Genomic DNA, 27,789 nt, shown 5'->3' with positions numbered 1-27,789 from the left:
AAGGTGTTTACAGAGAGAGCCAGACAGAGAGAGAGAAAAAAGAAAACTATGATACTATGATACAGTTTATCCAGCCTAATGAAAATTATACAGTCGTTTCCCAACTGCTCTCTTCTCAGATCATACAGTATACAGTGCAATGAAAAAGGACAATTTAACTAGTACACAAAATATCATCAAGGTTAAAATAACAAAAGACTTCGTGAAGAAATGTGATGACTGAGAACAGCAATTATATCAAAGAATAAAGCATGGTTTAAAAGTAATCTGCTAAATTTTTTATAATGCAAAACTATAACTGGACATTAGTATTGGTTATCAGAAGAAGGCTACAGGCCAGGCTTCTTGTTCAGAGTGTGTTAGCCTTCAGATGGCTGCAGTAGTCTTTATATGCCTTGTTCTTTGAACTAAACAGTTTAAACACACTGATGCCTGATCTAAATCTCTGGGCTTTGGCCTGGTGGCCTCCAGTCTCACAGCCTTTGGACCTGCACTATGTGACATTCACTGAAAAGCTCAATTTCACCACATCTGATCTGTGAGGCTGTACAAGAACGTATAAAACCCACAGCGGTACTTCAGGTCAAGCCACTTCCATGGTGGATGCTATCACCAAAATCTGCACACGTGCACATGAACTGTGCCTTACCTAATTTGGAAGACATCCTTCATTTGTTTGTCTAAAATATTTCATTTTATCTTTTATTTTTGAAACTCTGTTTATGTCAGCACTTGAGTTTTGCTATGAATTTAGTTTTTTTTCCCCCAAGAGCAAAGCCAGCTGAAGTCTGCATCCCAAACGGCCAATGTGAAAGTCCACATTTTTCCCTTCACTGCCTAGATGAACGGTAGAATTAGACAGGTCTATGATCCTGTTGACTTTCTCAGTACCACACAAGACTAATGTCTCCAAGTGTGAGGAAGACCGGAGATTTAAATTAGGCATATCTTAGACATAAGTTGCTGGTTCTATATGGCCTTATGGTGAAGTTCAGACATTTTACTGTTTTTAAATATGAGAACATATAAAGACAGACCGCAGAAAAACATGCATATAAAAAATATTTACAATTATGTACAATTTTACTTTTTAAACGATTAGAAATTGGCCTTGATCTGTCAGACCTTATTTATACTGTACCCAAAGTTGTCTGTTAAAATAAGTCAGCATAAGGAAATACAAGGATCAGCTTTAAGACAGCAGGAAAGAGTGATGCAATACCTGAACACCAGGGAAAAACCTAAACCAGCCACCTGTCAGTCAAGATGTACTTAAAAAAGTATGTGTAGTAATGAGACAAAGAGCCTCACACCCGTTTTCAATAAAAACACGTACAGGCCTGCATAAACACACACACTACTGAATAAACTAGAAGGGTTTTTTTAATTACATCATAAGTCTACAGTTATTTCTATCACAAATAATAAACTCAACGCCATGAGAGACACAAAGAAGTTGAGAAGTGAACAAATGTTTATCTGTATGTGGTACAGAGTATAAACATGAGTCGCTGTGACTCTCAGAAGATACAATGATTTTCTATCAGATAAACTTGATTTTTCAATCACCATGAACCAGAATTAATTGGCCCCCCAAAGCTCGCTGCCAATATTACAAGGCAACAGCTACAACAGCCCACTCTCACATTCAATACTGCCAACCCATAGCCTATTCCCCACTGCCCCAGACAACATTCTGCCTCAGATCTAAGAACAGCCAACCCTTTCCAAACATATATGAGAAAAATGGGAAGGAAGGAAATTTGAGAGCACTAGCTTCTTTTAATCTTGTTCTCAATGCATCCTCAGTATCAGTGGATCAAATAGAAAAGTAACTGATATGGGCATTTCTCAGAAGATGGTTTTAAATAAGGTTCGCTGAGCTCCACTCCTGGAGATTTGCAGTCCTTCAAAGCTCACTTCCTAATCTAACACACCTCAACTAATCAAGATTTTCAGGAGCATCATAACACTGGAACAAGTAGGAAAACTGGGTCATGCAAATTATTCAAACTTTTCCAAAGCACAACAGTTTTAGCACCATATTGTCTGTACCAACGTATCAGTATTGGGCTAGGGCGGAACAATTTTGGGGAATATCTAACTGCGATTTGTCTGACAAGAATGGCCTTTTTGGCCAAGAAGATCGACATATCCATTAGATTGGACTGCAAAGTCTATACAAAAACTATTATTCAGCCCTGAAAACAGCAATACTGATTTTTAGTTTTATCAGTTTTGAACGCAAAAACTTCCGCATCTTGGATGTCAATGAACGTATATGTCAAAACAGCAGCCTATACATTTCAGATTGTTTTGCAAGGACTGTTCAAATAAATAAGAACTGAATAAAAACAAACCTCAATTCCAAAAAAGCTGGTGCAGTATATGTGATGCAAATAAAACCATAGCAGTGATTTATAAATTTAAAAATAAATTTGAATGAAAACAGTACAAAGACAAGATATGTAATGTTTTATTGGACCCACTTCATAGTTTTTTTTATAAACATACACTCATTGTGAAATGTTCCAAAAAAGTTGGGACAGGGGCAAGACTAGCAACACTGTGAAGGGTTCAAAAAGATATTACACAGGTGATGCAATCATGCTTGGGTGTAAAGGGAGCACTGAGGCCTTTAAGAGCAAGTATGGGTCCAGGCTCGCCACTTTGCCAAAACGCATCAGTAAGTATAAAAATAATGTTCCTCAGTGAGTGACTGTCAGGATTTTAGGCATTTCACCATCTACTGTGCAAAATAACATCAAAAAATTTAGGGAATCTGGTTAAAGAGCAAGGCAGAAAACTACAGCTGAATGCCTGTGACCTTCAACTGCTTAGAAGACACTGCAATAAAAACGGCGTGCTTTTGTGACGGCCATCACAACATGGGCTCAGAAATACTCAGATATAATCTTGTTAGTAAACACTGTTCATTGCTGCATCCACAAATGCAAGTTACGACTGTACTAAGCACAGTGAAATTCATACATCAAGAGCATCCAGAAATGCTGCAGACTGCTCTGGGCTAAAGCTCCTCTGGTGCACAGTGGAAACAGGTATTAAAGAACCATCCAGACTGTTTCCATCATAAAGTTCAAAAGCCAGGAACGGTCATGGTATGAGGGGGGTATTAGTGGGCAACCTACACATCTGTGAAGACAACATTTTGGAGGTGCAGGTGCTAGACTGGCCTTCCTACAGTCCAGAACCACCACTCCCCTTTAAAAATATGCGCAAAATGCAACAATAAAGGACCCATATGGTTGTACAGGTGAAGACGTATATAACAGAATGGCACAAAATTCCACTTTTAAAACTGGATCAGTTTGTGTCTTTAGCCTCCAAATGATTAATAAGTGCTATTGCAGGCATCAAATGTGGAATGAGTATAGATTTACAAAAAACAATAAAGTTTACAATGTAAAACGTTGTCATTTAAGAAAATGACAAAAGAACGGGCCAATCGAAACAAGCTCTGTCAGGTTTGTAAGACACTAGCCACGTTTACATGCAGCCTGATAATCCGTTAATAATCCTACTAATAGCTCAATCGGAATAGAATACGTCCATGTAAACACCTCAATCGGAAGAGTCTAATCCGATTGAGGCCATTCGGAATACAATTTCTATCCGATTAAACGAGGTGGGTAAACTTCTAAATAATCCGTTAAATAGAAGAATAATAGCCATGTAAACGCCTGAATCCGATTACATTCCAATCGGAACGTGTAAGTATGTTCTGCGCATGAGCGTCGCGTCACGGCGAAAGTTTACACCGTTTAACATGGCGGAGCAGAAACTGGTCTGGACCTCACGTGATGTTCGCTGTCAGGGTAACGTTTACTCTAATCGCTACTCCACGCATGCGCGTCATTTTGCATCGGATTACTTGTAGTGAGCATGTAAACGAAGATTTTCCATCAGATTGTTGAATAGAGTGCATATAAACACCTCAGTCTACATCTGTAATCGGATTGTATTCAATCGGATTGGCAAAAATCGTTGCATGTAAACATAGCCACTGTTTTAGCACAGAGTATCAGTACTCAGAAAAAACAGGCTCATTAAACTTATAAATGTAAATGTAAACATCAGCTGACCCCATCATACTAGGATATATTTAAAAAATATATGTAATATACCAAAATGGGGAGCATATGGCTGCTGCAAAAAAGTGCACTAAGCAGCTGACCCAAAACTGGCTTAATATCCCCACTAACTGCCTGGGGTGCTCATGTCATGCTGCCCTTCACCAGTGAATCTAAGCCAAAATGTCCAGTAAGTAAGTTAGCCATTAAAGCCTACTTATACTCTGGTTAAATACACAAGTATTAGTGTGTGCAAAATGAAGGGAGTTAATAGAGGAAAATAAAGTTAAATCTGTATATGAGACATAAGACATCAATTCCTTAATGCAACCTTCTCAGAGAAAATTGTGGCAACACTGTGTTTTAAGCCAACATCGCCACTGTATTAAACTCTCAACACTGTCTCTCACTGGTCAGTAAAAAGCTCTGACAGAATAAACTTAATACAAATTTGCCACAAATTCTATACTATAATCTGCCTTTAGACAGTTACATGTCTTGTTTGTGTCCAATTTCCTGCATGTTGACCCATGAAAGGGATCTGTGAAACAAATTTTATTCAAAGAAAGTAGCACGTCTCTTCACTTGAATTTTAGATTGGGCTATTTTGTCCTGGCTGACAGCTATACGGCTACCAAAAGTCAGCTCAAGCGAACACGACTTTCTGCCAAACTTTGCGGACACTGAGATGTGGTACTTAGACAGCGGTCAAACCATATTAGACAATAGCAAACTTCCTAAATTAATGCTAAGCGAAATACAACAACAATAGACTGACGCAAATGGTTAACTTGGAAGCTAAGGCACCAATTGTACTTCATAAACGTGTAAACCCAGAATATGCTACATTTGCCTTTTTACATATTTTTTCCCTTACCAACTTAATGATGATCATAAAATAATCACACCCTTCAGGCTGTCTAAGTGTCTAATCCTGATTATGTCAGATCTTGTTAGCACAGTGTTATTCTTAATTTTCTGAATGCTAGGCTTGAGGTTCCAGAAGGGCAGATATTTCCACTACTAAACTCCATGAAAAAAGACACGAAAAACCCAAATAAAAATTAAATTCAACTGACAGGTTTTTTGATATCAGACATAACACTGAACACTTGATTTTTTGTGCATGTTGAAGTAAAAACATTCTTGCCCAATAACAGTTAAGAAGCTTTGTGCTATACGCAGCTGCTGCATATGTTGGAAAACAGAGTCTAACAGGTGAAGGGATCCATAACACACACAGTGTTGATACTCCACTTGGCCAGGCTACCTCGGACTTTGCCCTTGGAATGGCAATGGAATTTGGCAGACATGTAAGCAAGTCCCAGTGCAAATGGTATTAGGCGTACACTCACAGCAGCTCGATGGCCGTAAAAAAAAAAAATCAGCATAAAGTTAAAAAAAATTTTTTTATGTCTTTGGAAAACTTCACCAAGACATGATTAAAATCATTTTATCATTGTAAGGGGCTGGCCAAACTGCCCTCTGAATGAACTAGAGATAATGGTGAAGCGGAAAAGGAGATGTTAATATTGTTCAATAATTAAGTATAAAAAGATTCATTTTTAACACTGGTCATCACAGAGAGGGCTTAGCTTCAGAAAGCCATTGATGTGCACTGGCAATAGAGGCAAAAGAGGTCTCTGATCTAAAAGAATCTGATACAAGATTTGGACTTTCAGAACCAGAAGGCTTAGTCATTTCCCCTTTTATAGAGGAGAGAGAAAGAAACAGACACAGATCAGAAGAATGAAACCGAACCTTACATAAAAGACAGCTCAATTTCAAATGGCCTCAATTACAGAGTACTATATGAACTCACCAAGTTATTGCTACAACAATTCCTTATTGCACTACTGAAAAAGATCAAGAGCTCTACCCAACGATGAGATCAACCCATCAATGACAACCACATTAAAAACGATGAGGGCTAAAGGAACACTAATTCAGTCTGAAATAAATGATGGGCTTTTATATCTGTGGTGAAAATAGCTTTAATTATCCTGAACCTAAGCTAGGTGACAATGCATTTAGTTAATGGTGTTGGGGGAAGTGCGTCGGCCAGCAGCTTGTTTTTCACATCAATGAAGAGATACAACAGGCATCGGTTTACCTATAAATAACTTTTATACTGCACAACAGCTGTAGACTAAAGGGGCCTCATGTCTGTCTCTCTGTCAGACTGAAAGTGTCTCAACCAAAGAAAGCAACGATAGTTTCCTTCTTCTACACCAGCAGGCAGCGACAGCAGGACGTTGTTTCTACACTGCAGCACAAGCCACGTGCAATGAACTAATTACATTTAAATTCTACATCAAATAATTTAATTTCAAAAGGACCAAGATTTGACAAACAATTGGTGGTTTACGATGGTAAAATGATACAAGGGAACATAACGGCCTTCATTTACAACTTAATGACTGACTTCTTTACAGTGGTGGTGATCAGAACCAGGGGTCACAATGTCTACAACACAAAAACAGCACACTGGTGAACTTGAGCTTTTGTATGAACTGTTCATAATGGCAGAACAGTGACACTTTGGGTATTACTTTCTCTTACAGAGCCCTGCATGTACCTCTCCAGCGTGAATGGATTTATTAAAAAAAAAAAAAACACCTCTCAAAACTATCATTAAACAATGTTTCAGGCATCAGGAGCATATACACGACCATTATTATTATTATTATTATTATTATTAGTTTTTGCAAATATATCTTCTATCTACTACCACTGCCAAATAATAATAATTGTAATAAGCTAAAACTGTATAATAACACTTTTTATTCAGATAATTTTAAGACATACTCTAATTCTGAAGCACGTGTGAGAGCAAACAAAGTGATAATACTTGAGTTGAAGCCTAATCTTTGTCAAATAAAACAATATAATAATTGCAAAGCTTAGTAAATGTTGTGATTATTATGTCATCTTTGATTTAGAAACAATCTATGTTATGTACAATAAATGTGGTATTAATGAAAGATAACGCATCTTGTCCTCCTGTGGTTTGCATGAAATAATCAATCAATCAAGCAGCCTTTTTTAAACCAGTGGTAAACTAGTTATCATCACGGTAACTTTTAAAATTTAAAACTGTATCACTGATCTGTCCCTCTGTGTTTACTGAGGTACTCCGTATTATGTGGAAAATGCTATCAGTGATCAAAAGCATCTGGGTGTATCCTATCAGAGTATAGATCAGTCTGAGCCAGATAAATCTGTGTGGTATTTCCTTCTCAGTACAATCAACACATTTATTACAATGAAAAATTTTGAATCAAATCAAATCAATCTTAACCTCAGAGTCAAAAATCACACCAAATCTGAACATGCGCACCCCACTACCAGGCTGTATCTGGGTGCACAATGTGAGCTGTTACCAGAAACTTGCTTAAAAACAGTGCAGGCTTAAGAAACTATGACAAAGGTGGTTTAGAGTGCAGCAGACATGCTGATCAGGGCCAGTAAGGATTGTTGGGTTGTTTGAGTCCAATCTCAGTCTGCAGAGAAGCTTACCCGACACAGAAAAGTCACAGTCACTGGAAAATACCAGCCCGCTAACAAGCAAATGCAAGCCGACAGAGGCCGGCTTATAGCACACAAAATCCAGTTTCAACAACTCGCACAGAGGAGGAGGATCATAACCATTCTCAAGATGTCTAGACAGAACTCTCCTTAATAACTTAACATTGAGACTAGAACCATCACACTGATTGTAACACAAAAAATAAGCATAATAATAATAATAATAATAATAATAATAATAATAATAATACATTATTATACACAAACACATAACAATAACTGAGAACAGGTAACTGGGAACTGGCACCAGAGCCCAAAATCACCCTCCCCACCCCCCAAAGTACAGGTTTCACAAGTCAATCCTGTCAACATTTTACCGAAGAACCGACGTGCGTGATTGTCTTCAACGTAGGTAACTAAACAAATTCCACGTCTTAAAATGTCCTACCCACTGTCACTTTCCTTGGATAATCAATAAATTAAGATTAATTAAGATTCATTGCAAGATTTCTACATAATTCAATAATAAAGTCATTCAGAGTGGTTTGACGTGAAATGGCTCACTTTACAGGAACCAACAGCGGGTTTGTATATGAAATGTTGATAATGGCATAATAGTGGCAAAAAAATAGTTTTTTCTGAAAAAAAAAAACAAAAAGAAAAATTATATATAAGTACTTTCTCATACAACAATGTACCTCTCCACCATGACTGGATTTGAAAAAAATAAACATTTAGGCCAAAATCTCATCTCAGAATCACAATGTCTCAGGCAGCGTATTTGTAACCATTTCATCTAATAATATCTTTCTGTGAAGGAGCTTTTAGAGGCTGGTTCCAATCTCCACCACAGTAAACAACTCTGACTTCTTACTTTTCTCTAGAACAGATCATTTCACATCAACCACGCTGATAAACTTTTTTTGTTATTGTCTACAGCTTAATTATTCAATCATGCAGAAAACTGAAAAAAATCAGTGGAATTCCCTTTTAATTCTAAGCGTGCATTGTTGAGATGGTTGTCACAACCCTGGTACAAATCAACACTTTTCCCCTCTTTCTATCTCTTCATGGAATTTTACCTTCATTCTTACAACACTATTACAGCTACTGAGCTCCAGCAGAACACAGTGTCTTACCGAGGTATTCAAGGCCAGGTTCACTTTGAAAGCGAACAGCTTTCCAGCACAGATAACACAATTACACAGAAAACACGAACACCTAATGTAGCTAACGTAATAAACTCCAGTCATGTGAATCTCTCCTCGAGGTGAGATGGGCAATACAGCAAAAATATAACACTGTGGTAATTCAAAACATTTTCATGATACACAATACATCATAATATTTATTTTTTTTCAGAGATCTGATCATTTAGAAAGGAGAAAAAAGAACGAGCAGTGCTACATTTTTTTAAGAAATGCTACCAAAAGCTATGAACACAGTGATTTTTATTCAATATTGGGCACGCTGTTTAGCACTAAATCCAGTTAAACATAACTAATTTTACTTTTAATTAATGTGGGTCAGTTATTAAGTTCTGACTACAGTATCACAATATTATATATATGTGTGTGTGTATGTATATATATATATATATATATATATATATATATATATATATATATATATGTATGTGTGTGTAAATAAATATACACACATACATACATGATATATACATGAATATATATATATATATATATATATATATATACATACACACACACACACACACACACACACACACACATACATACATATATATGAGGCTTCTACTATTGTGACGATTCAAGCCTGTAACCCTTTTCTGTGTTATATAGAACCCTTTTCAAAAAGGTTCTATATAGAAACATCGACAGCACATTCTCCATTAATCTGAAGAACCATTTGACTATGCAAACAACCCTTTAATCCTACAAAGGGTTCTCTGAAACCAATTTCTTTACTAAAGAACCATCTTTCTTCAAGCGTGCACTCAAAAGCAGCTTGCTGACTATTACTGTGCCGGACGTTTAACAACAAACAACAAACGAGGGGAGGACTTTTCACATTACAGTCAAGCAGGTTAGTTAAGACATTTCACTAAAAAGTTTTCATTTTCTGAAGTTTTAGATCTACTGGTGACCGCGGGCACTCAAAATATCATCCTCAGATGCGAAAAGAGAGGGAAAAGCATGTAGGTCAGCTAGCCAAACTGTTTTTGTGACTACTACAGAGCAGCAGTGACGGACAGGCAGCTATTTACACGTAAAAATGTAAATAACGACCTCACAGCTAACTGAGCTGCGTCCGTTACTAACAAACAACACGAATCATGGAAACGTGTTTGGTGGCGTTTCTCTCCAGTAAAACATGGTAACTCTAAGACCCTAAGGCTGTCTTGGTTCACTCGGTAAATGAATGTCAGGTTGAAAAGGTGCCTGCTAAGAAACAACCTAACAAAACAAACTAGCTAACGTTAACACGACTACTTTCTGCTGAGATTTGAAGGCAGAGCAGCCTCAGCTAGCATCCAGTAGCAAAACACCAGGACCCCGGCTAACCACAACACAGCAGACTCTCGCTTAAAAAGAGCGACCTTTTCTCTTCCACAGGTCCTTTACTCACCCACTCGTTTAAATGTAACGTCCTGAAGGCTCGACCCCGTTCACAGACTTCGCGGCCGCTGCGGTTAAAGCTGCAGCAGCACCCACGCCGACCGATTGAGACTCTGACTGACCGCCGAGACACATGCAGCTTCAGAGCAACTCCCTCTCTCTCCTCTGGCGGTGTCCGATTCACCAACGAATCGGCTCTTTTGAACCTGTTCTCAGAGTCGGAACCAGGCTTCACTGAGCACACAAGAGGAATTTGCCTTCAGCTGCACAGCAGCTCACAACAACAGAAATCTGAGACCAAAATACTGAATAAAATAAACAACAACAAAAAAAACAAAAACGAATATCACAATATTTTCCAAATGTATTATATTGCATTATTTAATGATAATCCACATGTATATATATATATATATATATATATATATACGAAGATGCATTTTTTATATGCTTTTATAAAATACATTTGTGTCTGTATCATGTTAAAAATTTGATTTAAGACTGTGGAGAAGGGGGCGTGGCCGAGCGTCGAATGCGGGACGGAGAAGCTGGTCTGGCTGATCCAGCGGGCTAAGTAGCTGATTATGTTCACCTGTGCCTTGTTTCTGCCAGCCTACTTATAGCTATCTCTTCCTTCAGTAGGAGGCAGAGCCCAGAGAGAGAAGGAGACCTATGAAGGCAGCCGAGCCGAGCCAGAAAGAAAAGAAAGGACTGAAAAGTCCCAGCGAGCGTCGTCTTACTTTGTGGGCTGAAAAGCCGAGTGTTTTGCGTTGTGTATAAATAATAATAAAAGAAAGCTCTCCGTCTTCACACCCATCCGTCTTTCCTCCGCCCATCGTTAAAGTTGTTACAAAGACCTACCTGCCTTCTTTATTTGTACTCTGTTTTGTCTTTTTGGCCCTCAGTCTGTTTGTAGTTTAGCCTCCCAGGAGAAACATTTGGGCACCCCTACACTAAAAGACTATCTCATAAACCTGATTTAGCTTGTTTAGACTGGACTGTGTTGTTCTGCTTCTTCTCTTAAATTACTTGAAAGAGTCTCTTACGCAATGTTGTAAATAACCAGACAGAAAACAAACTTCTTGGAAAGAAAAACTAATGATTATTTAAGTTGTATGCATTCTAACCTGCATGAATTCTTTCAAAACAGTCTGAACCACCCAGCAATGCGGCACATAATTAAAGAGGAACTCCACCACTTTTTCAAAATTTCTGCATAATTAAATCAGTACGATTTTCTCAGATTTATCACTATTTCACCATCATCAACATCACATATAAAAACTCATGTGTAGGTTCACTGATTGTTTTAAAACGGCTAATAATGGCTAATAAAGTAGCTAATAATGATTGCATTTTAGACACTGCAACCTCTGGTTCCCATCACCACCACTGTACAGAAATCTGAGTCGGTAAGTTTCTTTACGACACACCATTTCACATCAACATGTGTGAATGACTTTGTGTACATCCTAATGATCGAATTATTTAGAAAGTTTGAAAAAAAAAGATGTTCTAACCATTGCCTCCGGGAATGAAAAAGGAATCATGGAATCACACATTTGATTCACTGAACAGGCTGTTCAAAAGAATCGATTCTGTAAATTGAATTGAACTTCACAGCACCACTCATTTCTGGCTCAAGCAGAAATGTGAGCCCTTGTTGCACCGCAAAGCCACAGTGCACTTGAGAAAAGCTGCAGGGGTGCCAGACAAAACTCCTCAAATAACAGTAAAAGCATGCTTTCTCAATGATAGTAAAATTCTGTAAAATTACAGTCAGTTAATTTCTTAGTCCTGCCTTTTACTGTAATTAAAGTGTCACTAGTTCAAGTAGTTATTCTGACATGCAGTATTTTACCATAATAATAACAACAATAACAATAAAATAAATGCAGTTGGTTGTTTCTGTGAATTTCCATGTTATTTCTGTAAATTAGCGACAGCAGTGTTAAAATACATTTTTTTTTTCAAAAAATGGGTATAGACCATTACATTTTACAGTACTTTGATGGTGAAAATACTTTTTTTTCAGTATAGGTTAGATCCTGCAGAGGGTGCAAGATAGATATCAAAAACATTATGGCAGTGTCATCTTGTGGTCATTCAACACTATTGCAATAGGAAGACAAAATAATGGAAACATAACCAGGACTGAGAATTTTATTGCCTTCACCAAGAGGCCTCACCTCTCAAAGTAAATTTCTCATTTATTTCTCATTTTTCTCATTTTCTATATTTTCTCACCACATGCAGCTGAAGGAGACGTTATCAACAGAGAGAAACAATCTACGTTCAATGTCAAAGTCAATACACTAAGTTGGTGCTCTGTCATATTTATTGAAGTGGGACATTATGGGACAGTGTATTGGGTATTATGGGATAGTTTTGGTCACTTTGCAAAGAAGTCTCAAGCTATTTCAACAGGAAGTTTTTACAAATTTAAAAATTTGAGTTTCAGTATTACCCACACATGAACCAGCATCTCTGGTGTGATGGATCTTCCTCCAGTACCTTTGGGAATAAATCAGTTCCTGACCTCATTTGCCCTCTAATACCTTTAACTAACTTTGTGTAAGTAGGTGTCTAACAAACCTTTGGACATATAGCCTAGTGCACTTACCCACAGATGTAAGTTAATTAATGAAAAAGGGGGCATTATTATTTTTTAAGCAATTAATTTAACAGTTTAATTCTACAACTTTAGGTTTTGGAGAAAATCAAAGAAAGTCTTCACTTCATATTGGCTGCTTCCAGTTTGGTATTCTAATTTTTTACTGTCAAATAGTAACTTGCACTCTTAAAAAAAATGGTTCTTTAACCCTTAAATGGTTCTTTAAGACTGCAATTTGTGGGCAAAACGGTAGGACACTTCTGTCCTTCATATCTTCAGAACAGTTAAAGATACAAACATGATACACATATCAGGACATTCAGCAGACCCGCCCCTAACTAGCCAGCATCATCGAGCTGTGATGTCAGCATTAGTGAGTAACTCGGCTCGGAAAAGCACCTAAAATCCTGATGTTATTGCTCTGTTGTTTGGCCTTCATATTCCAACAAAGGGTTAAAACAGCGACATGATTCACACATCAGAATCCGTCCTTATAATCCAGAGTGATTTCATCCACCTGTGACCATCCATCAGCCAGCAATCCAGCTCCAAAATCACCCAAACCCCACTCGCTACTATTACACCTCTGCTTTTAGCCCTCATATTATAAACAAAGGGCTTTCAGTTTACATTGATTTTGAGTATTAAAAATATCTGATATTAAATATGCAACTCAATTTGTAATTAAAATAAAGCCTGTCTTGCTGTGTATCAGAGTTTTAGCACTGAGCACTAATCCAAGAGGACAGAAAATCAATAAAAAAAAACACATCCACCCTACGCTAATTGTTTATTTTTACTCATAATAACCAACAGAACAAATCACCATCAAAATGACTGCACTTTCAGCTCACAGACACTCCAGACTAACAACTTCTGAAAAGATAATTACTACTGCACTTGTTTTTTTTTAAGATCTCTATAATTAAAAAAATACAAAATTTGACCCAAATTCATAAAGATATCAAATTTCTGTTAGTATTTACATGTCAAACAATGGCATATCTGAGTAGCCCAGGGTCTCCTGAAAATAACAACATACAGCATGTGTAACTTTCACATGTAAATACTTTATAAATGCAATTGTAGTTGTAACTGACCCAAAAAATACCAAAAAAATTCCCCAAAATTTTAGGTTTCTCAGGGTTAAGGGTTCTCTACACACTTAAAAATGATGGTTCTTTGAGGGTTTTTTACTAAAGCAATTGATTTTATATAGAACCATGAACACTCTTTGCATCATGAAAGGGTTCCTCAGATTGATAGGGAATGTGTTGAATATGGTTCTATACAGAGCCTTTTTGAAAAGGGTTCCACATAGCACCAAAAATGATTCTTCTATTGTTACAATGTCAAGCTTGTAATAGTAGAAGAATCATTTTAAAATTAATTAAAGAGTTCTTTGCATTGTGAATGGGTTCTTCAGATTGATGGAAAATGTGTTGTGTATGGTTCTATATAGAAACTTTTTGAAAAGGGTTCTATACCAAAAGGGCCCTCCTATTGTTATGATGTCAGGCTTGTAACAATAGAGGAACCCTTTTTGGTGCTATATAGAACCTTATACAACATATTCTAAATCATTCTGAAGAACATTTCACAATGCAAAGAACCATTTAAAAATGCAAATGTGTCTTTGAGTGTACATGGTTCTACATAGTACAATTGTCTTTATTAAAGAACCCTTGAGGAGCCACCTGTTTTGAGAGTATAGCTAAAGACAACGTGCCTAATATTCTCAAAAAGGAGAGTTAGGGGTCAATTTATTTACCATACAGCTGGACTGTTCAGGCAAATATCAACCACAGTGTGTCGAGAGGCTATTTTCAAGAAATCCAATCTGCCCAAACATAATGCCAATCAGAGCTGACTGAGACACGGGGCCAGTTCCATAACAAACGTGTTTATGATAAAAGAACCGAAATATCAGACCTTTAGAGGTGACACTGAAGTAACCAAGTGCGGTTATTGCTTACAGTTTCATGTGTGGTGAATAAAACCTTATTGAATTCATTTCCTCCCTTTAATACTGTTTGATAGCCAATGATCATCTCTTAGAGACAATCGGAATGAGGAAATGTAACTGGACTACACAGAAATGTCATTCTCTCTCTTCTCCTCGGTGATTTCCCGGTTAGCTGATTAGAAAGTGGTTAACAGGAGCTTTTCCAGACGGAGCTGGATGGGTATTAGCCAGGACGTTTTTGTTTACTGCCCATCCAGAAAACGTAAGGATTCGGGTTGATTTAACCATCTGATAGTGTGGTATCTAGAGTTTCATGTGTTATCTGACTTTGCAGGTTTGGAATGTTTAAGTTAGGGGGCCCCTGGTCCAAAGGTCCAAGGGTCTAAAAGGACAATATGTTCTGTCTCCTTTTTCAACAACAACCACCCTATATAAGCAATTGGTTATATTGTTCTGGAGGGGGCACTTCAGAATTGGCACAGATCCCCTCTCAGGTACTTTATAGTGGTATGATACTGTTTTACTTTGTAATAAACATCTTATACAAGCAAGACGGTGTCAGCAGAGACTTCTTCATCATCTTCACATCATCGCTATTTAATAAACAACAATAGTCAAGCACTCATTGGTGCATTGCAGCAACTGAAGGTTTTTCTCTATTATATAGTACACAAGGTTAAAACATGGTTCTTCAAGGTACTTTAATAAAGCCAATGGATCTTCTCAGAAATATAGGTTCTATATAGAACCATTTGCATGCTAAATGGTGAAATCGTTCTTCAGATTGATGGAGAATGTGTTGTATATGATTCCATATAGAGCTTTTCTGAAAAGGGGCAAGGACTTGCCCCAGGTGGAGGAGTTTAAGTATCTCGGGGTCTTGTTCACGAGTGATGGGAAGAAGGATCGTGAGATTGACCGCAGGCTGGGACAAGCGGCAGCAGTAATGCGGTCGCTGTACCGGACTGTAGTGGTGAAGAGGGAGCTGAGCCGTAAGGCGAAGCTCTCTGTTTACCGATTGGTCTACATCCCGACCCTCACCTATGGTCATGAGCTGTGGGTAATGACCGAAAGAATGAGATCGCGAATACAAGCGGCAGAAATGAGCTTTCTCCGCAGGGTGGCGGGCTACACTCTATTTGATAGGGTGAGGAGCTCGGCCATCCGGGAGGAGCTCGGAGTAGAGCCGCTACTCCTCCGCATTGAGAGGAGCCAGCTGAGGTGGTTCGGGCATCTGATCCGGATGCCCCCGGGACGCCTCCCGGTGGGGGTGTACCAGGCACGGCCTACCGGAATAAGACCCCGGGGTCGTCCTAGGACCCGCTGGAGGGATTATATCTCCAAGTTGGCCTGGGAGCGGCTTGGGGTCCCCGGGAATGAGCTGGAGGAAGTTGCGGGGGACAGGGTCACCTGGGATTCTCTGCTCTCCCAACTGCTACCGCGACCCTATCTGGACTAAGCGGTTAACGATGATGATGATGATGATGAAAAGGGTTCTGTATAGCACCAAAAAGAGTTCTTCTGTTACAATGTTATGTTTGTAACAATGAAAGAACCCTTTTTGGTGCTATACAGAACCCTTTTCAGAAAGGTTCCATTTCTTCCACTAAAGAACAATTAATAGGGAGCTAGACACTAAAAGGAAATTTGTGTATGTTATGTATGTATGATTCTACAGTGAATGAGAAAGCAGTGATATAAAAAAAAATCTAATCATAATTCATAAAAAAAATAATTCCTGTATGTTCAAAAATGGTAACTGAACAGGAGAAGGAAGTTAGTGGAACAATGAGTGGCATTTTCAACTTCTGTAAACCAAAATGGGGATACAAGGTTTTGTTCTGACATTGACAGTATGCAAAAGTTTGAACACCTCTGGTCAAATTACATGTTTTGTTGATTTTTTTAGTGAAAATAACATGTATATGTATGCGTACATACAGCATGTGGAAAAACCTACTTTATTTATAAGTCAGTGGAACCAGACTTTTCTTTTTGGGCTGTATCTTTTGGTCCATTCTTCATAAAATTTACACACACTGTAAAAAGGAACAGGCATTTTCAAGTTAATTTTCAACATTATTAATATTAATATTAATATTATGTTTTCCCAAAGAAAATGAAAATTATTATTAAAAGTGACTCTGAACTTCTGAACAGTCCACATACCTGGACTGCATTCAACTTTTACTTTAAAAATAACACAGCACACTACAACATTACATACATACTAGTTTAGACTGCATATAGTTCCCTAATAGATAAGTACAGTATTGTATAGAATAGAAGTAGTGGAGGGAGAGCGAAATGCTCCATATTAACATGCATACAATATACAAATATACTTTAACTTCAGAAAAATAATTCTGTATGTGTAAATACAGTATGTGTAACCACTACGTTAAATATTCCAATCCTAAACAACAGCTCATGAAAAGCTAGGAAAAATGTATCACTGAAGTGCTAGAAATGTCTTTTTTTTATTGTTTTTACATAAGAAGCTTCATATAGATTACCTTTTAATCTACTTACGCAGACTTTCTCTGAAGTACTGGTTCTTCCTCTTTCACTACCCCTTTTAGATCATTCTAGCCATGAGAAACCTCCAAAACGGCAACTTTTTAAAGGAAAAGAGAACCACGCCGGCTGCCCTGTCCTAACACAATTTTTCTTATTTTATATTTATCATTTCATAGATAATTTACATTCTTCTTTGCTGATACTGGCACACTCAGCCTGTATAATCTCTATAGAAAGCTCTGGATCAACCACACATGAGCCTTGGTCACCGTGTCCAATGTCCAGCATTGGGCTGTAGAGCAGTAGAACTGTGTTCTCTGGCGTGATGGAGCTGGAGCAGTGTATGTGGTCCGGAACCTCACTAATGCTCTTGCTGCTGAATGCAATCTAATCCTCACAGCAATGTTCCAGCATCTAATATAAAGCCTTCCCAGAAGAGTAGAGGCTGTTATTGCAGCAAAGGAGGACAAACTCCCTGTTAATACCCTTGATTTCAGAAGAAACACCAGATGAGTGGGTGTCTACAAACTTTTGGACATGTAGCGACAGGACATGTAGTCCCACAGGAAACTGCAGAGTTACAGCAACAAAAATGACTGTAAACATGCACATATTAGGGGAAAACATTAAAAAGTACATATTTACAAGGATTATGATAGACTTTAAAGACGTTAAAATATAAACTATGGAGGTTTCCAACGTCCACATTCTACCATCTAAATTTGTCTCACACGTCTGGCTCTGAGCTGATGTTTCTTTATAAGGTGTTTTCCACTGCCAAGCTTTCGTGTAAAAGATATTCTGTTTAGCAGCGGTATGGACTTACTGCTATTACTTACCTCACTCTAAATAACAGTAAGAAGAAAACAAACACCCAATTTATGCACTCAGTAACTGGAACTGTGGTTTCTAATCTACTGATTGTTCTGATTATTCATCCAGGGATTTTAAAACAGACCGAACAACAAAAACTGACTCAACTGAACAATATCAAGCCACACGTATCCTCTTACAGATGACTCTAATAAAAAGATGAGTCCTACTTTTACACAGGCATTCCCATCACAATTACAAATTATTGTTTAAATAGTGTAGGCTTTAGTGTTGTTTTGTCCATTAAAATTCTAGTTGTATTTATTAAAAACCAAATGAAATGGCCTTAGGCACACAGATGTTAACATGACCATATTTCAAGCAAAATAGTCCCTGGCTACCAAAGATGGCAAAGGTTTGGAATCACTGGCCATATTAGTATTTTTGTTATTTTATTTACATTAATAACTTACATACTGTGGACAGATCATTTGGTACCTGGAACAGACTAAAATGTATATTTAGTGGTTTTAGTCAACATTTAAAAAATTCTGTGAGTTATTAAATAAATAATACAATGTATATACACTTTTCAAAATATGACAAATTCCAGATGTCAAAGTTATTGTAAGAAGGTATTTAAGAAGGTATAATTTCAATTATGATTTTTTTTACCCAGTGCAACAACTTGCTTGAATAAAGTGCTTTAGTTCTGCAACAGTGGATCTCTGAGGGTTAAATCGAGTAATTGAATTTAATCGATTTATTGTCACAGTCCTATCTTAAATGGTTATTTCTGTTTCTGTAAAATCTGTTTTGTTCTAGAAATTGTACACTTTAACGTTTGTGTGTTCCATCTAGTGTTCTGGATCACAGTGTTTGTTGTTTTTTCAGTTGTCATTATTGTTTTGGTTATACTGTAAAAAAAAAATAAAAATTGAGTTACTTAAACTTGTTATAGTACATTACCAGAATACGAATGTGAGTCTTACTTTTGGTTAAATTATTATTTGATATATTTCAATAAATTAAAATTTTAAAAGGGAAATACCACTATTTTTTTTCCAGAATTCTATGTATAATTCAAATGTTGAAATGTAAGTCACTCAGAGTAGTTTTATGTAAAATGTCTAATTTTAGAGAAATTTACAGACTCAGATTTCTTTGCTGCACTGTAAAAATTGGCTTGTCAGATCAACCTAAAAAATGACCTCACGTGGTAACAAGTAAATGAACTAGTTCTTTTCAACCTAAATAAATACTTCTTTCCATGTAATTTTTGAGTTGAATAATTCTAGTTCAATTGCTTTTTACTACATCAAATCATTTTTTTAGGTTGATCTGACGAGCCCTTTTTACAGTGTGGTGATGACGGGAACCAGGGGTTGTAATGTCTACAACACAAATACACAAATACAGCAATACTATTCAAAATGACCAATGAACTTACACATCTTCTGAATGTTTACATGTGATGTTGTTGTTGGTAAAATAGTGGTAAATCTAGAAAAATACATAAAAAGTGTGGGCTATTTGGCCTTGACACCCTGCATGTACCTCTCAGCCATGAATAGCTTTGGAAAAATATGTTTTGGCCAAAAAGTTTATCGCACAACTATCATAAATCAATGTCTGAGGCATCAGACAGTGTATTCATAACCATTTTATGTAATAACTTCCTGTGAGGAAGTTTTCATAGGCTGTAACCTTTTTAGATGTCTAGTTCCTATCACCACCGCTGTGAACATTTCTCTAGAAGTTTCTCTAAAACAGAGCATTTCACTTCGAACCACTCTAAATGCCTTTGTTTACTTCTTAATGATTGAATTATACAGAAAGTGATGGCGCTGCTGAATAACATCCAAGCACAGCAGATACTCCTATACTTGTATTTGCAGTTCCAGTTAAAAACCGAATTAAATGGCTTAAGTCACACTCAACAGCAGAGCATAACATGTTCATACCTCAGGTATACAGGCCTAGGTGAGTTTTACTGGAACGCAAGTAAGCCTACATCCCAAAATGTGAGGGCTGTATTTACAGTTTAAACTCTCACGCAGCCATGCAACACAAAACACAGTGAAGTATGTTTGGCTACACAAGAAAATAATCTCAGGCAGTCACTGAGGTTACACATCAAGGCTTTCAGTTGTGTGTTTCTGTGGTATTTCATGCTTCCTTGTTTTGGAAAAACCCCAGACACTTCTGATGATCGAGATGCTCTGTGGCTAACACATGCTCAGATAGTGTCGAATCAGTGAGGACTTTGGGGGAGTGACTCAGCTGTATCTGGGTAAAGCAGGCCTAGATAATGAACCCCATCGGAGGTCAATCATATCTTTTTAATACATTCATACAGCTTGTATAGTCGCTGCTCATTTCATGATTGAAGAGAACACTGGACAGATGAACACTTTTGCAATAGAGTTCACTTTTTGACTAAGTGGCCTACACAGTGCTTCAGATCTACTTTTCTACTGTCTGCAGGGTAATATGTTGTAATAGTGTCATAGAACAGCAGTGTTACATAGTTTAAAAGGATGGTTCTTCAAGGGTTCTTTAGTCAAGGCAACAGATCTATTTGGAACCATACGTTATATATAGAACCATTTTATGCTTAAATGGTTCTTTTCATGGTGAAATGGTTCTTCAGATTGATAGAGGATGTGTTGTATATGGTTGAAAATGGTTCTACATAGCACCAAAAAGTGTTCTGCTACTGTGATGTCAAGCTAACAATAAAAGAACCCTTGGTGCCATATACAGTAGAACCATTTTTAAAAAGGTTCTCTAAAGAACCATATACAACCCCTTTTCCTTCAGTCTGAAGAACCATGTCAACATGCAAAGTATCATTTAAGCACACAAATGGTTCTACATGAACTCACGGTTCTAAATAAGGACACTGCCTTTGCTAAAGAACCCTTGAAGAACCATCTTTTTCAAGAGTGGAGATACAGTGTTGAATAGTTTATCAACAGTGTGAATCTGCCCAGCTGACCTGTTTCTTTCCTTGTGTACTTTATTCAAACACTGTTTCTGCTGTTAACTGATGATGATGTTCAGGCAGCCAATCAAATCTCAGAAAAGAGAGTGATTTTAAAAAAAGGGAGAACCGAATCCGCCTGATCACCGCACCAGTCCGGGACTTTCCACGAAGCTCAGGAAAGAAAGAAGCAAGAAAAAAGAGAGAGAGAGAGAGAAACTCCGTCCCACCGCGGTTTTAAACGCCTTGGCCGCAGCAGCTCAGCCCATTAAAACAAAGAGCGCATCAACGCACAAGCAGAAGCTCTGAAGGATGGAAGATCAGCACGACGCAGCGCTCCTGGAGCGCGCAAACAGCGCGGACACCGTCACCGAGCCCAGACGGTGAGACACATCAATATATATATAAATATTTATAAATATTTAATCTGCATTAAACAGGTGCAGCTTATTACTGTAGCAAATTCAATTAAACTACCAGTGAACAGCGAGCTAGAAGAGCGATGAGATGGGCTCGCAATTACAGGCCAGTTTGAGCCTCAGCCAGTCATAGGCATTATTGCACCAACGACTTCCAGGGTTTAATCAATGTGTGCAAAATCAAATATAATATATAATATAATATAATTTATAAATATGAATAGAAAAGAGAGGATTTTTGGAAAACTTTTTTGCTTGTTTTTTTGCACGTTTGTGCCATATGATCAAACTTCTAATGACTGTAATGAAGGTTTTAAAAAAATAAGTCGTTGTTCAGTGAAATTTGAGGCGCCTGTTAGAGCTGTGAGATCAGTGGGGAAAACCACAGTGAAAGGCCAGTTCAATGGACGTAGCACTGAATATATATATATATATATATATATATATATATATATATACATATATATATATATATGGGTGATGGGTGTGTCTGTGTGTGTACATATACACATATAAAATGTATAAAATGTATATTTTTGTGGTTTGTTTACACCAGGGCTTCTGTCTGGTACTTGCAGGAAAATGAAGATTTTTTTTTAAATAAAATTCTCACTATATATTTTAAACGTGTCCTCTTTGGTCTGTTAGATGTAGTTTTGAGCTTTGTGAGCTCTGGCCTATGGATTCCAGTTCTGCCTAGCGACAGATGACGTCACGCGTCTATTAAATTAGTGGTAGGCCGGAGTATAGAGAGGAAAACGAATGCAAATCATATTAAAACCGGGTCTTCAAATAGACAGACAGCTTAGATAGATAGATAGATAGATAGATAGATAGATAGATTCTTTTGTTCTACACTTAAAATTTTTTTTTTCAAGAGTTCCTTAGTAAAGAAAATGGTTCTATATAGAACTATGAACACTCAGAGACCCCTTTGCAAGATTAAAAGATTCTTTGCATCATTAAAGCAATCTTCAGATTGACGGAGAACATGTTTGCAATGTATGTCAAGCCTGTAACAATAGAAGAACCCTTTTTTTTGCTATATAGACCCATATAAAACACATTCTTCATCAATCTGAAGAACACTTCCATGATGCAAAGAACCCTTTAATCATGCAAAGGCGTCTCTGAGTGTTCATAGTTTTATATAGAACCATTTTCTTTACTAAAGAACCCTTGAAGAACCATCTTTTAAAGTGTGCACGTGTAAGGAAATTATTACAGGTGATTGCTTAAATCAGCTCATAGAAAATCTTAATGTTTTGCTGGGAGACAGATCAAGTACCAGAAAGCGAAGAAACTAAAAGTGAAAGCTGGAAAGTGATCGTTTCTATCCCTCCTCTCCTCAGCAATGCCAATGTTAAGGCCTTCAAGGTGGCCGGCCTGACCCTGCTGGCCTGTCTCCTGCTGGCTGGCCAGGCCCTCACTGCCTACTTCATCCTGGGCCAGAGGGACCACATCTCTGCCCTGGAGCAGGGCCAGGAGAACCTGAAGAACCAACTGATCACTCGTGGGTCCTCAGGTATGAGAGACAGGGAGTGGCAGGGAAATTGGAAGCAAAACGGGGAACCAAACAGAATGAATTGAAATGTTAGCAGAAACACAATACAGAAGATGACAAAACTAAATTAGACAGCCTTAAGTGACTTTGATTTGTCGTTTCTCATTATCTCCTCAGGCTCTCCTAAAAAGATGCATGTGCCCATTAACAGCATGCCGCTGCTGACTGCTCTGACTGATGATGAGAGTCCCAAACAGAAGGTGCCTCTCACGGTGAGATTCACACCACAATACAGCAAACACGCCACAGATCACTGATAACTATAAAGAACAGTGAATGTATTGGTGTACACTTTACTTGCCTAATAGTGAGCTGACCTGTCATTCTTCTTCTGTTCAGAGACTGCAGTCCACCAGCTTTCAGAGGGAGGGAAGCGGACTTATTGATGGTACAGTAAAAGTCTTTTCATAATTACTAAAAAAGTCAAATGGTGACACATAATCTGATTTACATCTTTCACTTCACTATAAGGGATTTCCCAATTCCTGTAGCTCAAGATTTCTTTCACGCTGTACGGCCTGCCGCAGACATTTGGAAGATTTATCACTTTTAGATCAATCAAACTTCCCCAGAAATATTCCACTGAAAAAGCCCAAATGACCAGCAGAATCATAGTGAAAACACACAGTGTAAAGGTCAGAGTTAGAGGACGTGAAGTGCGCAGTTCATATTGCAGGACATAATGACGGTCTAACAAATCCTTATCGATAAAACATAAAACAATAATAAAACAATAAGTAATCATTGTGCAAGATTAGGGATCTAATCTTTAAACAAAAGAATTCACAGTTGGATGAGCTGTAAGTATAAGTGAATTAAGCAGATGTGTGTTTTGCTTGAAGGCACCAGACTGGCTCCTAGGAGGATGCTCCGGCCCATGAACACCCTGCCCATCCTGGCTGAATTCGGTGACGAAAAGGCTGAGGAATCGACCATCACCGAATCTCCGGGTATGATTCTGACTCTCACATAGAGGAGCTGTACGTGTTGTAGTGAAGTTTAGTAGGCTGGGGAGTGGGGGATATTTCTGACCAGAGTAATTCCATATAACCTATTATATATTTTTTGTAAACAAACAAACAAACAAACAAGCAGATAAATAATTCTATTCTATTATTAGATTCTATGTACTATTCTGGTACTGTACATCTGCCTATTCAGCCTACAGCAGTTTAGCTCTGTGCATTTACATTGAAGTTACAAGATATGTTTCTTTTAGCCCTGACTGCTTTCTGAATGAGGCATAATACAGGGCAGCCAATCATAACAGAGATCATTTACATAAATCACAAGTCTTAAAGTCCTAAATTCATTAATTCTGAGCGAGTAAGAGGGGCTGGAATACAGTCCTGTAAAAATGAATAAACCCATACATGTTATAAGTGGACATCAGGGGAAAAATAAAATGTAAGAAAAGTCCCTTTTAAAAAGTCCCTTTAAAAAAAGGAGAGCTGGCACAGGAGGATACAGACAGTAAATGTTTCTAGCTCAGAACTGTTACCCTCAGATGCTTCATGAACAGCCTATTTCCATCATTCACGCTTGCCTTCCTCTCTCTGTAGCCATGGAGGTGGAGACTAAGTGCAAGCTGGAGTCTGAGAAGCAGGTAAAGCCTGGCTTCTTCCGCCCTCAGTGCGATGAGAAAGGAAACTACCTGCCCATGCAGTGCTGGCACAGCACCGGCTACTGCTGGTGTGTGGACAAGAACGGCAATGAGATCGAGGGCACTCTGATGCGCGGCCGCCCACACTGCGGAGACGGTGGGTTTACAAGCAGAAGCACACTAGCTTAACTAGAGTTTCCAGCTTAAAGGTCACTGTGAGGTGGCAGAGCAACTTGTAACCTAAATAAGAGAAACTAGATCCAGATAGTTTTCCTGGAGCTTTGCTGTTGTTTACTTTCTCTACCAGCATGACAACAATTATTACTGTCCAAAGCATTTGCAAAACTTTAGCATCGTGGTTCGGTGAAATGATATGCATTTGTTTGTGTCCAAGTCAATTGTTTCTGAATATAAAATAATTTAATACATGACATATATTGCATTATTCTACAATACCTTCTTCAATGCATCAAAATAAAAACTAATTTTAGCCATTTATGCCTCCCAAAGTCTAATAATGTCATGTGGTGTGACCATCCAAATATATATGTAGAATGAAAAATTATAGAAAAAAGATGGTAGATTAGTTAAATAAAATTCTAAACAAAATAGTTTGGCATGATTTTATGCAACTTTTAAAGCATTCAATTCATTGTAAAAAGTCAGTAAATTATGTCACATGGAACAACCGACACCATGTTTATTCTAATATGTATTTAAGAAAAAGTGGGCAGGGTATTACATCATAAAGAAGACATCAAGTGACCTTCATGGTGCAATGATAAGTAGTCATGGTTAACATAGCTCAGTTAACCAAGTCAGCTGGTGAGACCCAAGGAAAACCATAAAAATGTGTTTTGAAAATGTATTATTATTATTATTATTATTATTATTATTATGTTTGTTTATTTGAAAAAAAAAATCAAGGGCAAAGGGTTTTATGTCTAAGTGCAAATGCTTATTTATACACGTTTTCAGGAGTTGTAAATAACTTCAAGATTAATATTTTTAATTAATGAGTTGTAAAATTGATTCTTCTGTTTACAAATGAATTAATTTTTGTAAAAACTATGAAACTAATATCTACACATTGAATAAATACTTGCAGACACAAAAATGCACATCATATCATTTTTAATAATGTTTATAATTTGAATTTTTAAATGATCTTTTTGGATATGAGTATTGATAATTTTATTGCTGAATTTGAATTGCTAAAATTGATATTGCTAAATTTTTCACTCGGGATCAATAAAGTATCTATGTATATATATATATATATAAAGTTGGTCCAATGCTTCCGTCAATAGTTCAGTTTTTTTGGAATATGTGGAGAAATACAGGCCTCCTTACTCAGCTTCTTATTTTTAGTTTCTTATTATAAGTTTGTTTTTTTTTTTCCTGAAAATGATATGCAGGCATTCACTGGGCCTACTGCTGATCTGACCTGTTTGTAATGTGTTCTCTTTTCTGCTCTCCTGTTTCATGTGCTGCCCACTGGTTGGACCACCACAGTCAACGAGAAGCTTGGTAAGTTAAGTTATGTACTACACTGAAAAAGTGATGAAACGATGATTTACACGTTTATCAGTTCTAACACATTTTTTTTCTTTTTCTTATTCCAGACTAAAGTCAGCAGAGAGCATCATGCTTTTCCTTACATGATGAATAAAAGAGACTCACACGAATCAGACAATACAGCCCATCTTGTTCTGTCCTATATTTGTCAAAAGGGCTATTTGAGGAGATTAATCTTGATTCTATCAAATAAATTCAGTCAGCATCTCATTCTGTTTGCTCTGTTTAGGTGAGACATTTAAGTACAAATACATTCTTCATTGTTACAATCTTCACACACACACATATACACACATACACACACATTTTGAGCTTCTGAGACTTTTTTATATTCTATTCTATGCAGATGCTATTGCTTTATCTATTTTTAATATTAATTGAAATGTGTTTTTTGTCTAAACATAAGGCAATGGTAAGAGAGGGAAGAGAGCAGGGTGGTAGATTTCAGGGCTATGAATTATGAATGAAAAAGAATGTACTGTAAATAAGAGGCCTCCTAATAAACCATGCCTTTATAATCTAAACATGTCTGATTACTTCTGTCTAAAGACCTATAGTATATCTATTAGAACAGGTGATAGAGGCACTGGGCCAGTTTCGTCTGATCCCTAAAATGTATATACCAGTTTCTGACATAATTTGGAAATTCCTGTTGCTCTTTATATTGTTTGTAAATTTCATGAAGAATGAACCAAAATAAATGGCCCAAAATTACTTGGAAAAAAGTCTGGTTCCATAGACTTACATTAAAATTAAAGTAAGTTTTTCCTCTTACTGTAAAGTTATCATTTTGGAGATACAAGGTTTTCTTTGGACAACAAGGTTTTCTTTAGACAACAGCCATTCCATATTATATATTATATATATTATATATATATAATGGAATGGCTGTCTTCATTAGCCCAATTTTAAAGCCAATTTATAGATATAGTTAAGCAGGATTGTGAAATGAACTTTAAGTACATAAAAACATCCAGAATGCCTCATAATCAAAAGGCAGTGACCCAATCTTGCAGATCAAATTGGTGAATTCTGAGACAGTAAACTTTACATTACTATAAATAGATTATTTATTATTTATTTAAAGTTTTCTATTTTTTTTTTTTACCATCATAATTTGTTGTTCACATAATATTTCAATTGTAAATAAACCAGCGGTTTATGTTTTGGTGTCTACTTCATAATATTTTAATACACACATATATGTATATATATATGGACATGCCAGTAGTGGTTGAATAAATAAAATAACTTAAAGCTTAACTGAGAGCTTCAAAAGCATTATAATATCAACATAAGCTTGTTCTTAGAGAATGATCTGGAACTACTGACCTACTGAAACCACTCTGTGATTCTATTTCCCTTCTGCTTTCAATACTCATCAAAACATACACATCTCTAACCACTTCCTCCCATCCATTATTTCAGATCTGAAAAAACAATACTGGCAACCACATGCAGGTTTCAAATCACAATAAACAAACAACTAACAGAGAACTAGCAGGTCACT

At 37.1% G+C, this 27,789-nt stretch overlaps 2 protein-coding genes across 2 annotated transcripts in view; one reads left to right on the top strand and one right to left on the bottom strand.

Annotated features, from left to right (window-relative positions):
- The window catches only part of ndst1a (N-deacetylase/N-sulfotransferase (heparan glucosaminyl) 1a), a 73,649-nt gene extending 63,285 nt beyond the window's left edge, over window positions 1–10,364 (bottom strand). The window contains exon 1 of the mRNA XM_036575657.1: window positions 10,227–10,364. The gene's annotated coding sequence lies outside the window, so the exon portion shown is untranslated. The remainder of the gene's footprint in view (window positions 1–10,226) is intronic.
- A 10,913-nt stretch (window positions 10,365–21,277) lies between these two features.
- cd74a (CD74 molecule, major histocompatibility complex, class II invariant chain a) lies at window positions 21,278–26,803 on the top strand. The gene is made up of 8 exons (XM_036575656.1): window positions 21,278–21,498; window positions 22,887–23,059; window positions 23,216–23,310; window positions 23,438–23,486; window positions 23,941–24,048; window positions 24,661–24,858; window positions 26,217–26,231; window positions 26,327–26,803. The coding sequence occupies exons 1-8, from the start codon at window positions 21,428–21,430 to the stop codon at window positions 26,329–26,331; spliced, it is 714 nt and encodes a 237-aa protein (XP_036431549.1). The 5' UTR covers window positions 21,278–21,427; the 3' UTR covers window positions 26,332–26,803.
- Window positions 26,804–27,789: the final 986 nt, after the last annotated feature.

Source organism: Colossoma macropomum, unplaced genomic scaffold (genome assembly GCF_904425465.1).
Source record: "Colossoma macropomum unplaced genomic scaffold, Colossoma_macropomum, whole genome shotgun sequence".
NCBI classification, from domain to species: Eukaryota; Metazoa; Chordata; class Actinopteri; order Characiformes; family Serrasalmidae; genus Colossoma; species Colossoma macropomum.
This window is presented reverse-complemented; position numbering and strand designations above follow the sequence as displayed.